Source organism: Loxodonta africana, chromosome 25 (assembly GCF_030014295.1).
Source record: "Loxodonta africana isolate mLoxAfr1 chromosome 25, mLoxAfr1.hap2, whole genome shotgun sequence".
Lineage (NCBI taxonomy): Eukaryota > Metazoa > Chordata > Mammalia > Proboscidea > Elephantidae > Loxodonta > Loxodonta africana.
In genome coordinates this window covers 52282738-52297397 of record NC_087366.1, presented here as the reverse complement: position 1 = coordinate 52297397, position 14660 = coordinate 52282738, and the positions used below count along the sequence as shown (strand labels likewise).

Below are 14660 nucleotides of genomic sequence, written 5' to 3'. Positions count from 1 at the left end.
CAAATACTGAACACCGTTCGTCCCCAGAATGGACTCCCAGCCTCACCTCCTATAACCCATGACACCATGAACACTTACACAGGTGGTGTTTTTACACAAAAAGAACAGCTCTCAACTAACAACAGATCAAAACTTCCCTATTAACAAAAAAGAACTTTTCAAAACAATTTTCAGATCTGCAGAACTATTTTACTTCTTTTCCAGAAAATAACTATTATTTAGGGTTAAAAAAAAAACTTATTGCACTAGCGGAGAATACAAAGGGATTCTTAGAATGTAAAAATCAGCAAAGCATATGATGACAAATGTTTTTTTAAAAAACACTAAATCTGAAAAAATAATTGTGGGGGTGGGGGCAGAAGGACTTGGAAATGACTCATTTTTTTTTTTTTTTTTTTTTTTTACCTTTAGCTTGGGAAGAGGCGCCAGCTCTCATATTCGGCAGTGTCTGCATTTTCATCGGCCCCTCTGAAGCCTGCGTGGCCAAGGCCCCATCCGGCACGGCTGGCTTCACCAGGAGCTCGGGCCTCGAGGGGATCCGCGGCATAGTGGACGACTGGATATAGGGACCAACCGCAGCCACTCGACTCGGTGCTGACCCGGCTTGCTGGGGAGGACTTCCATCAGAGGAAACCTTAGCCAACAAGAGCACAGGTCTTTAGTGCTACAACCCATACTGGATAAGGAATGGAGAAAGAGTTGTGAATTTTAAGTGCTCATAATTTTTTTTAAAACAAGCACCTTCAGAATCTAGCCCAAGTCTCCAGGAAACGTCCCAAAACAAAAACACAAAGAATTCTCACTCGTACTCTGTTACAAGTATCCGAATGAAATGCAGAGCTCCACAGGTAGTAACATTAAAGGGTCAAAGAACAGTGGATTCCTTTTGGGGATCCACACACGGCCCCTCTCTCCCAAGCGATTCTGCAGAAGCCGCTGATGAATAGGGGAGCTCCCGCCCCTCTACACACAGCCCCCTTACTGGCAGATTCTCCTTCTGCTGCAGGGCTGCCTTCTTCTTCCACAGCCGCTCTCTCAGCTCGTTCACACGCTTATCCATGACTACCACTTCTGAATTGCGCTTATTCAGGCACTCCCTCTGTCGCTGAAGCTTGGCACTCTGCTCTTGATTCAGTTTGTTTCTTAACTGAAGGAAAAAAAATGAAACGAGAAAAAAGGTAGCCAGGGAGCAGGGAGAAAAATTTCTCAAACAGAAAATCACATGGATAACTATTATGTAATTTCTAAAAACGTAAGGTTCCTCCACCCCTCCACGACTCTCATCTTGGATTAAAATTAAGTAACACCTGTGTCAGACCACCGGCTGACGTTGAGGAATGCCTCAAATTTCTGGTATGAGGTCCTATATAAGATTTCGCTAAAAAGCTAAAAAAAAACAAACAAAAAAAGCAACCAAAAGCCAGCCTTTCTGCCACTTACATGAACAACTCTGTGCTTCTGGAGGATTCCCTGGGTGGTGCAGTTAACACACTCAGCTGCCAACTGAAAGATCTGAGCCCACCCAGAGGCTCTTCAGAAGAAAGGTCTACCTCCAAAAAATCAGCCATTGAAAAAACAATGCAGTACAGTTCTACTCGGACACACAACTACGGCAACTGGCGGAGAGGAGGTTGTTAGCTGCTGCTGAGTCGACGCTGACTCGGGGTGACCTCATGTGTGCAGAGTAGATCACCAGGCGTGTCGTCTTCCATGGTGCCTCTGGGTGGGTTCAGCCCACCAAACTTCTGGCTAATAGTTGAGGGCTTACCCGTTTACACCCCCAGGGACTAGAGGGGAAGCTACGCTGTACTCAGTAACCAGGTGAGGTTTACCTGCAGTTCCCTGTAGAGGCGGTCGAGCTCAGCCACTGCAGACTGGCTGTCTTGGTGGCCATCAATCCTGCCATTCTTGAGCATCTCCAGCTGTCTCGTCAGTTCCTCTACCTTTGACGTGGCCAGAACGAGCTCCCTCTGCTTCTGCTGGAACAAGCTATTCATCTGCTCAATTTCCTCCACTAGAGCGGGAATGAGAACAGCAACAAGAGTTGAAAAGAAGGGATTACCTCCCAGGCAACCAGGCTTTACGATAAACCTTCTAATAAAAAGTAGAGGGATTTCTCAGAAATGTCCTAAAACCAACTTAATTCTTTTATAAGCAAATGAAACCACACACACATTTCTAAATGAAAAAAAATCCCTACCTTCATCAGAACTCTCAGTCAAAAAATGCCTAGGAAAAAAAAACACTATGCTTTCAAAGGTAATTTAGAAACCGTTCCTAAAACACTGAACAGCTGAATTCAATGCACAGGAAATAGTGACATTAAAACTGTAGTGTCCTCCACCAGTCTGAGTCCAGAACAACTAGATGGTGCCTGGCCACCAAGTCTTCTCTGACAGGGATCACAATAGAGAGTCCTGGACAGAGCAGGAGAAAAATGTACAACAAAATTCAAATTCACACACACACAGAAAAATAGACCAGACTTACTGGTCTGACAGAGGCTGGAGGAACCCCCAAGACTATGGCTCCCTCTTAACTGAGAGCTGAAGCCACTTCTGAAGTTCATCCTTCAGCCAAAGATTAAAACAAAACAAACCCATCATTGCAAGTCGATTCTGACTCATAGCGACCCTACAGGACACAGTAGAACTGCCCCACAGAGTTTCCAAGGAGTGGCTGGTGGATTCGAACTGCCAACCTTCTGGTTAGCAGCAAAGCTCTTAACCACTAAGCCACCAGAGCTCAGCCAAAGGATAGACAGACTTATAAAACAAACTGACACATGTGAGGAATGCGCTTCTTAGCTCAATCATGTATACGGGACCAAATGGGCAACACCTGCCCAAAAGCAATGATGAGAAGGCAGGAAGGGACAGGAAAAATGCACAGATGTAAATGGGGAACCTGGGCTGGGGAAGGGGAGAGTGTTAACACATTGTGGGAATTGCAACCAATGTCATAAAGCAATGTGCATATAAATTTTTGAATGAGAAACTAATTTGTCCCGTAAACTTTCACCTAAAGCTCCCCACAAAAAAATAACTATAGCACGTGCATTATACTTTTTCAAAAAATTCTTACAGAGTTATCACAAACTTTCATTGCATTTTTCTTCTTATTTACTACACATTCATATAAACCTCCTACACCGACGTGTCTTCTTACACCACGGAGCCTTCAGTATTGAAGTCCACCTGCTAGCGGGAACTCACCCAGCTTCCCGTTGCTCAGCCTCTTCTGTTCCACGTGGCCTTTAAGCGCTCTCACTTTTTTTAGCTTAGCTTCCTGATTCTCAGCGATTTCTTTCAGCCTCTTAAGTTTCTCCTGCTCAGCAGCTTGCTGCTGCTGACGCTGATCTTGCTCTTTCAAAAACTTGAGGCGTTGTTCCTAAAGAGAAAAGCCATCCTCGGGTGTATGTATTATTTTCGTAGGTATACCACTAACCAGAAACCCTGGTGGCCTAGTGGTTAAGTGCTACGGCTGCTAACCAAAGGGTCGGCAGTTCGAATCCGCGAGGCGCTTCTTGGAAACCCTATGGGGCAGTTCTCCTCTGTCCTATAGGGTCGCTATGAGTCGGAATCGGCTCGGCGGCACTGGGTTTTTGGTTTGGTATACCACTAACCTAGAAATAACCAAGCCGCAGACCTCAGACACTGAGATTGCAGTGCACCTGACACTTTGTTCTGGACTCACCACCTGTCCTACGTGCCGCACTGGAACCACCTCGGAGGTGTGTTTAAAGCACACGCCCCTGGGCCTAATCCTAGACTTAACAAATCAGCATCTCACGGGAGGAAGGTCCAGGAATCAGTATTTCTAACCCAAGCGCTCTTATGCAGCAAGCAACCAGCAAACCTTGAGCTGGTTCTCACGGACAGCTGCTATGAGGCTACAAAGGAGCTCGTGTGCAGATGGGAGGCAGTGTTAGAAACTGGCTAAAGGTAGACTTTAGAGTAAAATTCGGATTCAAACTCAAGCTCTGCCACTTACTGGCTACGAAACCCTAGGCAAGCTCGAGAACCTCACTCGGTCTACGAGTCGATGTTTCTTTGTCTAGAAAACAGGGATGATGAATAGTAACTATCTCAAAAGGCTATTAAAAAAAAACCCCACTGTCATCGAGTCGATTCCGACTCACAGTGACACTACAGGACAGAGCAAAACTGCTACCTAGGGTTTCCAAGGAGCGCCTAGTGGATTCGAACTGCTGACCTTTTGGTTAGCAGTCAAACTCTTAACCACTACGCCACCAAGATTTCCCATAAGGCTATAGTGATAGGGATAACTAAATGAAATGTGAAATGCAAAGCTCTTTAAACGGTAACTTACACAGTACATACTCAACAAATAGCAGCTGAGAAGGGCTAAAGAAACGCCTTAACACCTTTAGAAAACTATGATTATGCAACTTAAACATTTATATTTCTATTATGTTAAACATTTTGATTAAAACAGAGTAACAGAGCCATACCACTTATAATCAAAGGTGAATGTCTACTCAGAATAATATGCTTAAAACATATAAATAATGCAAAGAATTTCAAATTAAGGACCCCAAGGTTAGAGATTTATTTTGCAACCATCAACCTTTTTATTTGAACATGTGTCCTTGTTCTCAATGTATGGAGCGTAAGCACCGCCTGGGAGAATGTCAGAAGTGCAGAAACTCAGACCCCATCCCATACGCACTGAATCAGAATCTGTATTTTTAACAAGATTCCTTCATATGCTTATTAACGTTTGAGAAGCAATGATATATGTGATATTGAAAATGCTGACGCCTGGTATTACAAATAGGAATAGGTATATAAGAGTTCTAGGAAGTACTGTATGGAAGGTCACAGTGTATGCTGACAAATGCCTTCGAAAATCCCTGGCCATTACTTGAAAGCCCTGTGGGGTGACTTGCTATGTCATCCCCCAGTTTCGGTGAACTTATTATCACTGCAAGGCTGGTCTGATGCAGGTACTGAGTGTTTAGATTCACTGGTCTCAACACTGGTCCAGCCCACTGCCTGTGTTTTGTAAGTAAAGTTTTACTGGCACATAGTCACACCCACTGAGTTAAGTGCTATCTGTGGCTGCTTCCACACTAAAACAGAAAAGCTGAGTCATTTCATCAGATAGTATTGCATATCAAAAAAAACCAAAAACCAAACCCAGTGCCGTCCAGTCGATTCCGACTCATAGCAACCCTACAGGACAGAGTAGAACTGCCCCATAGAGTTTCCAAGGAGCGCCTGGCAGATTTGAACTGCTGACCCTTTGGTTAGCAGCCGCAGCACTTAACCACTATAGTATTGCATAGGAAGCCAAAAATATTTATTATATGGCCCTTCACAGAGAAAGCTTGACGCCATCTGGTTTAGACGTTGGCAGAAGACCCAGGAGTAAGACTGTTCTTGGTCTCGTTCAAGGATAGGACTGGGATTAGTTTGTGAGTGTAGAAATGACCTCCAATAAAAGCAAGCAGCCTGTTATTGTATCAAGTGGCAGAAGGGGGCAGCGGTGGTATTAAAAAAAAAAACACGCTGCTGTGGAGTCGATTCTTTTCGTTAGCAGCCATAGCTCTTAACCACTATGCCACAAGGGTTTCCATGTGTTGGTATTAGTGAACCCTGGTGGCATAATTGTTAAGCGCTACAGCTCTAACCAAAAGATTGGCAGTTAGAATCCACCAGCCACTGCTTGGAAACTCTATGGGGCAGTTCTACTCTGTCCTATATGGTCACTGTGAGTCAGAATCGACTCAGTGGCAACCGTGTTGGTATCAGTGAACTTTAAAGTTTCCCTTGCTGTAGTAATGATCCAGGTCAGCCCCGAGTAGTTCCTGAAGGAAAGCTGAAGCCTTCTTTACGCCTTGCCTGTTTCGCTGATGCTCAACATAGCATGTGTCATGGGTTGAATTGTGTCACTCAAAAATGTGTCAACTTGGCTAGTCCATGATTCCCAGTATTGTGTGGCTGCCTACCATTGTGTCACCAGATGTGATTTTCCTATGTGTTGTAAATCCTACCTCTATGACGTTAATGAGGCAGGGTTAGATGCAGTTGTGTTAATGAGGCAGGACTCAATCTACAACATTAGGTTGTATCTTGAGTCAATCTCTTGCAGTTATGTTAATGAGGCAGGACTCAATCTACAACATTAGGTTGTGTCTTGGGCAGAGAGGAGGGGTACCTCATACCACCAAGGAGGCAGCGACGGAGTCAGCCCTGGGATTAGTTTGTGAGTGTAGAAACGGCCCCAAATAAAAGCAAGCAGCCTGTTATTGTATCAAGTGGCAGAAGGGGGCAGCATTGGTCCATCCTTTGGACCTGGGGTCCCTGCACTGAGAAGCTCCTAGACCAGGGGAAGATTGATGACAAGGACACTTCCCCAGAGCCTACAGAGAGAGAAAGCCTTCCCCTGGAGCTGGTGCCCTGAATTTGTACTTCTAGCCTCATGGACTGTGAGGTAATAAATTTCTCTTTGTTAAAGCCACCCACTTTTGGCATTTCTGTTACAGCAGCACTAGGTAACTAATACAGCATGGTTAGTCTTCATCAGAATCAGGAGTCAGGAAGAGCCTGAACAACTGGGATGATGTAAGGTTTTCACTCTTCACACAGAAGTATCCAAAAAACAAACACTACAGCAAAAGGAAGAAAGTACCACATTGCAGGTGCCTTTGGGCTCATAATATCAACTCTTCTCTGTGAGCTAGCTGGCTTATAAATGAGGGTGGGATGTAAACAGCTTTATACACACATTATAAAGTGGCCTGTCAACTAACTAACCACTAACCACTGCCATCGAGTCGATTCTGACTCATAGCACCCTATAGGACAGAGTAGAATTGCCCCATAGACTTTCCAAGGAGCGCCTGGTGGATTCGAACTGCAGACCTTTTGGTTAGCAGCTGTAGCTCTTAGCCACTACGCCACTAGGGTTTCCAGTGGCCTGTTAGGTCTTTTAAAACAAGACATTACCTTGGTAGCCAGCATTTGTTGCTGTGCCTCAATCTGTTGCTGCTGACGAGATGCCATTTCCTGAAGTTCAGCAAGAGTCAGGTCCATTCTAGGACTATTCACCTACAGGCAAGAACATAAGCAAACAAACATCATGACACATGTTCTAAAATGCTCACAGAAAGTCCTCCTCTGAAGTCTGTTTATAAACTCCACCTGAACCACGACAAAGTTACTTAGCCATTTTTTTCATAATATTAAACAGACCATTAATTTTTATATATTAATATCTATCTCATTCCAAAGATAATGAAGAAACTTAATAAGTTAAGATGTAAAACATACTAATATACAAACCAACAATCTTTTTTTTTCCCTCTTCTACTGTGAAAAACAATCTTTTAAGTTGTTAATTTAAAGTTTCAGTAGCTGGAGATATAAATGGAAGAGTTCAGCATTATCTTGTTCAGTAGCTAGCTTGTATCAGGACAGTAGTGTTCGATCATATTAAACACGAAATTAGGTGGCGCATTGGCAGCAAACCTAGAATATGGTCACCAGAACGTCAATTAAGACTGCGACAGTAACTAGATGGTACCCAGCTACCACCACCAACCACTCTGACAGGGGTCACCAACAGAGAGTTCCGGACAGAGAGGAAGAAAAATGTAGAACAAAATTCAAATTAACAAAAAAAGACCAGACTTATTGGTCTGACAGAGACTGGAGGAAGCCCCAAGACTATGGAAGCTAGATCCTCTGCTAACCGAGAACTGAAATCACTCCCAAAGCTTGCTTTTCAGACAAAGATTACAAGGGCCTATAAAACAAACAGTAACACAAGTGAGAAATCTGCTTCTTAGTTTAATCAAATATACGAGACCCAATGGGCATCTCCTGCCCAAAAGCAAGACGAGAGGGCAGGAAAAGACAGGAACTGGACGAATGGACACAGGGAACTCGGGTGGAAAGGGGGAGAGTGCTGTCATACTGTGAGGATTGCAACCAATGTCACAAAACAATACGTATATAAATTTTCAAATGAGAAACTACCTTGAGCTGTAAACCTTCACCTAATGCACAGTAAAATTAAAAAGAAAAACGATAGTGGTTTTAGAAAATTCAAGATATATTGGGTCATCAGAACAAAGATGCCTAGTCTCACGACTTCTGTTCAACATTGTTCTAGAGGTTCTAGCCAGTGCAATAAAGCAAGAAAAAGAAATAGACAGCAACCAGATTGGAAAGAAAGGAGTTAAACTGTCTTTATTTAAAAGACAACATATCATCTATGAAAAAGACCCCATGGAATCTACAAAAAGAGCTACCAAAACTAAAAAGATAGTGTAGCACAATTGTAAGGTAAAAGATCAATACCAAAAATCAATTGTATTTCCATATATTAGTACAATCAGAAATAGAAATTTAAAAAGAAAACAATACCTTTTACAATAGCATCATAATATGAAATACTTAGGGATAAATTTAACAAAAGCTGTGCAAGACCTGTACACTGAGAACTACAAAACTCTGTGAAAAAGACAAACAGAGAGACAGTATAGAATGTTGGTAAGTTTAGAGAGATGGTATAACATGTTGATGAGTTTAAAGAGATGGTATGGTATGTTGATGAGCTGAAAAGCTCAATATTGTCAAGATGTCAGTTGTTCCCAAGCTGATCTATAATCAACGGAATCCCAATCAAAATCTCTGCAAGTTCTTTCGTAAAAATTGACAGGCTGATTCTAAAATTCATATGCAAATGCAAAGGATCTAGAATGGTCAAAACAACTTTGAAGAAGAATAAAGTGGAGAAGTCACACTGCCTGACTTCAAGACTTGTAAGTTCTAGTAATCAAGACAGTGTGGTGCTGACATCGACACAGATAAACAGATCAATGGAACAGAACACAGCATCAAGAAATGGACCCACACATATACGAGCAACTGATTTTAGACACAGGTACTAAAGGCAATTAAGTGGCGAAAAAACAGTCTTTTCAACAAATACTGCTTATATAATTGGTTATCCAAACACAAGAAAAAAAAAAAACGTTGATCCTCATACCACATACAAATGGTATCATAAACCTAAACGTGACTCCTAAAACTACAATGCTTCCAAAAGAAAACAGAGAAAAAAATCTTTGTGGCCTAAGACTGGGAAAAAATTTCTTCAGATGCAACACCAAAAGCTCTTTCCATAAAAGAAAAAAATGATCAACTCCATGTCATCGAACTTAACAACATCTGCTCTTCAAAAAAGACAGTGTCAAGGAAAAAAGACAAACCAGGGACTGGAATAAAGTATCTGTATCACATAACGGATAAAAGTCATATATATCCGATAAAAAACAAAACCTATCAAATTATACATTTAAAATATGTGCAGTTTATGGTATGTCAATTATACCTTAAAGCTTTTTTTTTTTTCCAAAAAAATAAGCCCTAGTGTTTTGTGGGGGTTACACTGGCTAAGACTCAGTCAAATCCTGTTAATGGCTAAGACTATTTATACTATCCTTGAATCATCCTTTCATCACTGTGAGGTAATTATAAAAACAAAGAGTAGGAACAGGAAAAAACTTCAGGAAAGGCTAAGTAGGAGCAAATGGTTTCTTTACATAATCTGGACTCTAACACAGACTTACTTAGATTGGAGAAGGTAACTTAGTTAAGCTGTACCAAAAAAAACCAAACCCACTGCCGTCAAGTCAATCCCAATTCATAGAGACCCTATGGGACAGAGTAGAACTGCCCCCCACAGAGTTTCCAAGCAGCACCTGGTGGATTTGAACTGCCAACCTTTTGGTTAGCAGGCATAGCAGTATTAAAAATTATGAGTTCTGGAAAAAGGTCCAGAAGGTATACCAGAGATACTTGCCGAGTCATACGCAGCAGCACTTAAAGCACTGCTGTTACTACATACGTCTCTCTTTTTCTAAAAGACACAGCAACAAACAAACCACACAAAGAAATGAATACTTCTTAAAGTTTGTTCGATAGGTATTTTGTTCTGAATCTGTGGTACCTTAAGCACCTAATGTCTTATAATATTCAGCCATGCAGACTATTAAAATTAATCATTAAAATTAAAATTACCATCTGACAAGAATCTAACAAGCAAAACGCATATAAAACTTCAAGAGCTTAACAACAAAAATATAACCCAATTCTAAAGTGGACAAAGGACTTGAAGAGACATTTCATCAAAGAGGATATTCAAACGGCCATAAAACACATGAAAAGATGCTCAGCGTCATTAGCCATCAGAGAGTTGCAAATCAAACCACAATGGATTTCACTCCCACTAGGATGGCTAAGATTAAAAACAAACAGAAATAACAAATGTTGGTGAGGATGTGGGGAAATTGGAACCCTTATCCACTACTGGTGGGACTGCAAAATGGTTCAGTCACTGTAGAGACAGTGTGTTAGTTTCTCAAAAAACTAAAAGTAGAACTACCATTATGACCCACTCCTAGGTATATACCCAAAAGACTTGAAAACAGAGACTCAAAAAGAGACTTGTGCACCAATGTTCATTGGAGCACTATTCACAATAGCCAAAAAGTACAAACAACCTAAATGCCCGTCAACAGATTAATGGATAAACAAAATGCAGTACATACATACAATGGAATCTACTTAGCCAGGTGGAGAAATGGAACCTTGATACTTGCTACAGTATAGATGGAACTTGAGGACATTATGCTCGGTGAAATAAGCCAATCACAAAATGACAAATATTGTATGACCTCACTTACATAAAAAGACAAGAAAAGGCAAATGTGGAGAGACCAAAGTTTATTAGTGGTTACCAGGAGTGCATGGGAGGGGCAAGGGGTACTAATGGTGATGGAAGAATTGTATTGATTAAGGGTAGGGTGCATGGCCGTTTATTAGAATTGCTGTCAATAAGTTGTACACCTATAAAAAGTTGAATTGGCAAAAGTTGTGTGATAGATATTACAACAAAGACTGAAAAAAAAGAAAAAGAGTAGCTGCTAAGGCTGCTTATGTATAATCAAACACCTCATAGGATTTTGTTCCATGGTTTCATGGGATAGCCCAGTTAACTGGCCTAGTAACATGTTCAGTGCTTCTATTCTACCTCCTAGTTCACTGGGTAGTGCTCAGGTCTTGAAAGCTTACAAGCAGCCAATCAAGGCACAACTGGTCTCTATTCAGAAGAAGGAGAGTCAGGGATAGGAGGAGGACGTGGAACGTGTGTGTGCCTCACTGCCTTCATGAACAACTGCCTCCTGGGCCATGAGACTAGAAGAACTGGATGGTGCCCGGCTACCAGTACTGAACATTTTGAGCAAAGCTTCCATAGAAGAATTTTGACCAAAAGGAGGAGAATGGAGAATAGAACTTCAAGTTCTCACGGACTCAAGACTTTCTGGAGCCATGAAGGGTAGACGAACCCCTGAAACTAATGCCCTGAGATATGCTTTAAACCTTAAACCAAAAATGTTCCCTGAAGTCATCTTAAAACCGAACAGTAGTTTAGCTTAACAAGTAAAAAAAGGTCTGCCTTGAGCATTATGCTCTTTTAAGAACTATCTATATGGGATCAAATTGACAACAGGAACTAGAAAGATTAGATAGGAACCTTAGGGAGCAGTGAGTTTATACTAATGAGGGAGGAATAACTCAGAAAAGGAGGGTGAGAATGAGTACACAATTCGAAGAATATAATCAATGTCACTAAACTGTACATGTAGAAACTGTTGAACTGATGCATGTTCTGCTGTGTATATTCTCAACAACAATAACAAACTAAATAAAATGTAGGGAAAAAATTAAAATCCTCATTAAAATTAAGAGTTTCTATGAAATAAATATAAGCTTTTTTAAAAAAAGTCATCCTTAACTCATTAAATAACAAATTACTGATAAACGAGACCTGAAGGTTCAAAAAGCAGTACCGTTGCGGTGTACATAGCATGGGTAAAAATAATCACTTACGCCATTCTCTTTTCTTCGATGTTCACCAGGAACTTTCACACCATTTCTTTTTAAACTTGGATCCTGAGACCTTGGTCCACTCACTAAGCACAAAATTTAAAAAGCACGTATTAACACTACAGTTGACAGATATTATACATGAGTTCATTTCTGAGTTCTCTTGTTACTGCTGCTTGATACTTTAAGTTGAAAGTATACTTATAACAACACATTTTCTAATGGCACTGGAGTTAAGGTTTCATAATTTGGCCTATTTTGGAAAATCAGTTACTTGGAATATTGAATAGTGAGCACCACTCAGCATCACATGTTAACTGTTCAATAGGAAAGCTGCATGATTCAGATACCAAAAGAGGGAAAATTCACAAAATAAACACACTTCTGATTAACGGGTAATTCACACCATTCACTTATCATTGCTCCAATCCTACTTCTCTACTTAACTACTCACTTGTGAAATCAGGAATGGCTTCATCGAAAGGAATAAGTAAATAACGTTAATGGGGGAGGAATAACTTAGAAAAGGAGGGTGAGAATGGTTGCACAACTAGAAGAATGCACTGTAGTTTTTTATAAATAATGTACCCACACATATAATGCGCTTAGGGCACCCAGGAAAATAATGCACAAGGAGGCTGTGCGGCTTGGAAAAACATATAAAACGTGTGTTGTCTGTGTAAAATACCGTACTTAATGTCACTGAATTGTACACGTGGAAACTGCTGAATTGGTGTGTATTTTGCTGTGCATATTCTCTTCAACAACAAAAAATAAATTATTTTTTAAAAAAGAAAGAAGTAAAAATTAAATCAACCCATCCTTGTGCTTACTAACAATGTTTGTAACTTACAGGGGAAGGAAGCAATTGAAAACAGAACAAGTGCCATTTCCAATATTTGGTTTTGCAGTAATTAGCAAGCACGATGAACTACTTCCCTGTTTATTTAAGTAAAAATGTCCATTTTCTTAGTCTGGGAAAATACTAACTGCAAAACGCTGTGTATTCTGCTTTTTTTTTTTTTTTTTTTTTGGCTAAAAGTAATTTTTTATGCCAAAATATAGGGGCCTCAGTACCAGTTAATGCATCAAAAGAGGAAAATAGTCTTAAACTAATACATTATAAGAAACAAATACTATCAATGGGAACTTTTTAAAAATACATTAAGTTTCTACCTACACTTTTCAGAAGTTAGAAAAATTATTAAATTACCTCCAAAGAAATTTTAAAGCTTCTTTTGAATCGAATGTCTGCTGTACCTGCTTAAAGCCAGCACATATTCCCACACCGATAAGTAAATAAACAAGTCCCCCCTCAGAGGCGGGCATCACGTCTAACCTAACCCTATTGTGTTGGCTTTATTTTTAAAATATGGCTCAATTCTCCAACCAAATAGCTCAGATGATCTGTCACAATATTTCTGTAAGGAAAAATTTTTTTTAAAAAAAATAGGAGAATAACTGCTTTCCTTACTGCCTCAAAGGGGGACACCTAACTAATTTCTCCTTCACACGTTCAGTTATATCATTAGAGGAAAAAATGAGAGCTTCAAAAACCATTCCATATACATTCTGGGTCCCAGGTCTGAGTTAAACTGGAAAAAGAATATGGGCAACAGCTTCCTGATCATTCACCCAGAAGTCCAAACTGAAAGGGTTAACGCCTTACTGACCCTAAAACCCTGTGCCTTCGATAGCGACCCTGTAAGACAGAGTAGAGCTGCCCCAAATCATTCATCTAGACGTTCAGACTAAAAGGGTTAACGCCTTACTGAAGGACACTGAAAAGCAATGCTGTCTTATCCCAATTTAAACGCTGTGTGGCACTGGCGCTTTGCTACCAGGTCAACACGGTTCCTTTACCTTCAGATTACATTTCTCACATTACAGACATGCTGAAACTGCATTTTGCACTACTGAGAGGCTAGCTATTTAATAATTTACCCGGTAGCGTACAAGCAGCTAAGTGAATTGATAAATGAAGGCTAAAATTCACCTTGTTTGTCAGAAGAAGATGCATGCAGTCATATAAATAAAGAACAACATAAAAATAAAATGCAAATGCCAACTTAAAGGCTTAGAAAAGGAAACGCATTTACTTAAAATAACATTAGAGACACCAGTGGTATTAAAAGGCACAGAAGCCAGCCTGGCCAGTGATTCAGGTTCCACTCCTGGCTCTGCCTCTAGGTGTGTGGCCTCTGACAAGTCATTTAACCCCTAAGTATCAGCATTTCTCACCCACAGAGTGCAAGAGGCCAGACTAAGCCAATTCTAGGGCTACCGACTCTAATCATTTCTAATTGATCGCCATCATATGGACACGCATTAAAGCACTATTTAGTACTAAAATGGAGATTTTATAACGTCTAATGATTTTTTTTTTTAATGATTAACACGTTCTCTATATTCTTACTCCCAAGAATGATATGTTGAAATCACAAATTACCCTCCACTTTCCATTTTAAAATTTCCAACGTTCTTTGAAATCACAGTAATCCTGTTTCAAGCCGTGGCTCTCCACTAGACAGTAGAGAGCTGAGAGCTTCCCCACAGCTCTCAGACTTCACGCTGCTTATTCTCTTACATTCTACAAGACCTTCCGAATGGTTGCATCTTCCTTGATGTCTGGTGTTTCTTCCAGCCCACTATTTCTCCACCCTTAGGTATTTATTGTCACCTGCAAACTTCAGGTCACACCCTCGCTCACGGAAGATGTGACCGACTGACTCCCTT

The 14660-nt window shown here is 40.7% G+C and overlaps 1 protein-coding gene across 1 annotated transcript in view; it reads right to left on the bottom strand.

Annotated features, from left to right (window-relative positions):
• TP53BP2 (tumor protein p53 binding protein 2) overlaps positions 1-14660 on the bottom strand; it is an 81090-nt gene that overhangs the window by 17733 nt on the left and 48697 nt on the right. Inside the window, exons 4-9 of the mRNA XM_003410942.4 lie at positions 11928-12010; positions 6975-7076; positions 3216-3390; positions 1833-2014; positions 983-1147; positions 406-634 (exon numbers count right to left, since the gene is read on the bottom strand). Of these exons, the coding sequence (XP_003410990.2) occupies positions 406-634; positions 983-1147; positions 1833-2014; positions 3216-3390; positions 6975-7076; positions 11928-12010 (936 nt within the window). The remainder of the gene's footprint in view (positions 1-405; positions 635-982; positions 1148-1832; positions 2015-3215; positions 3391-6974; positions 7077-11927; positions 12011-14660) is intronic.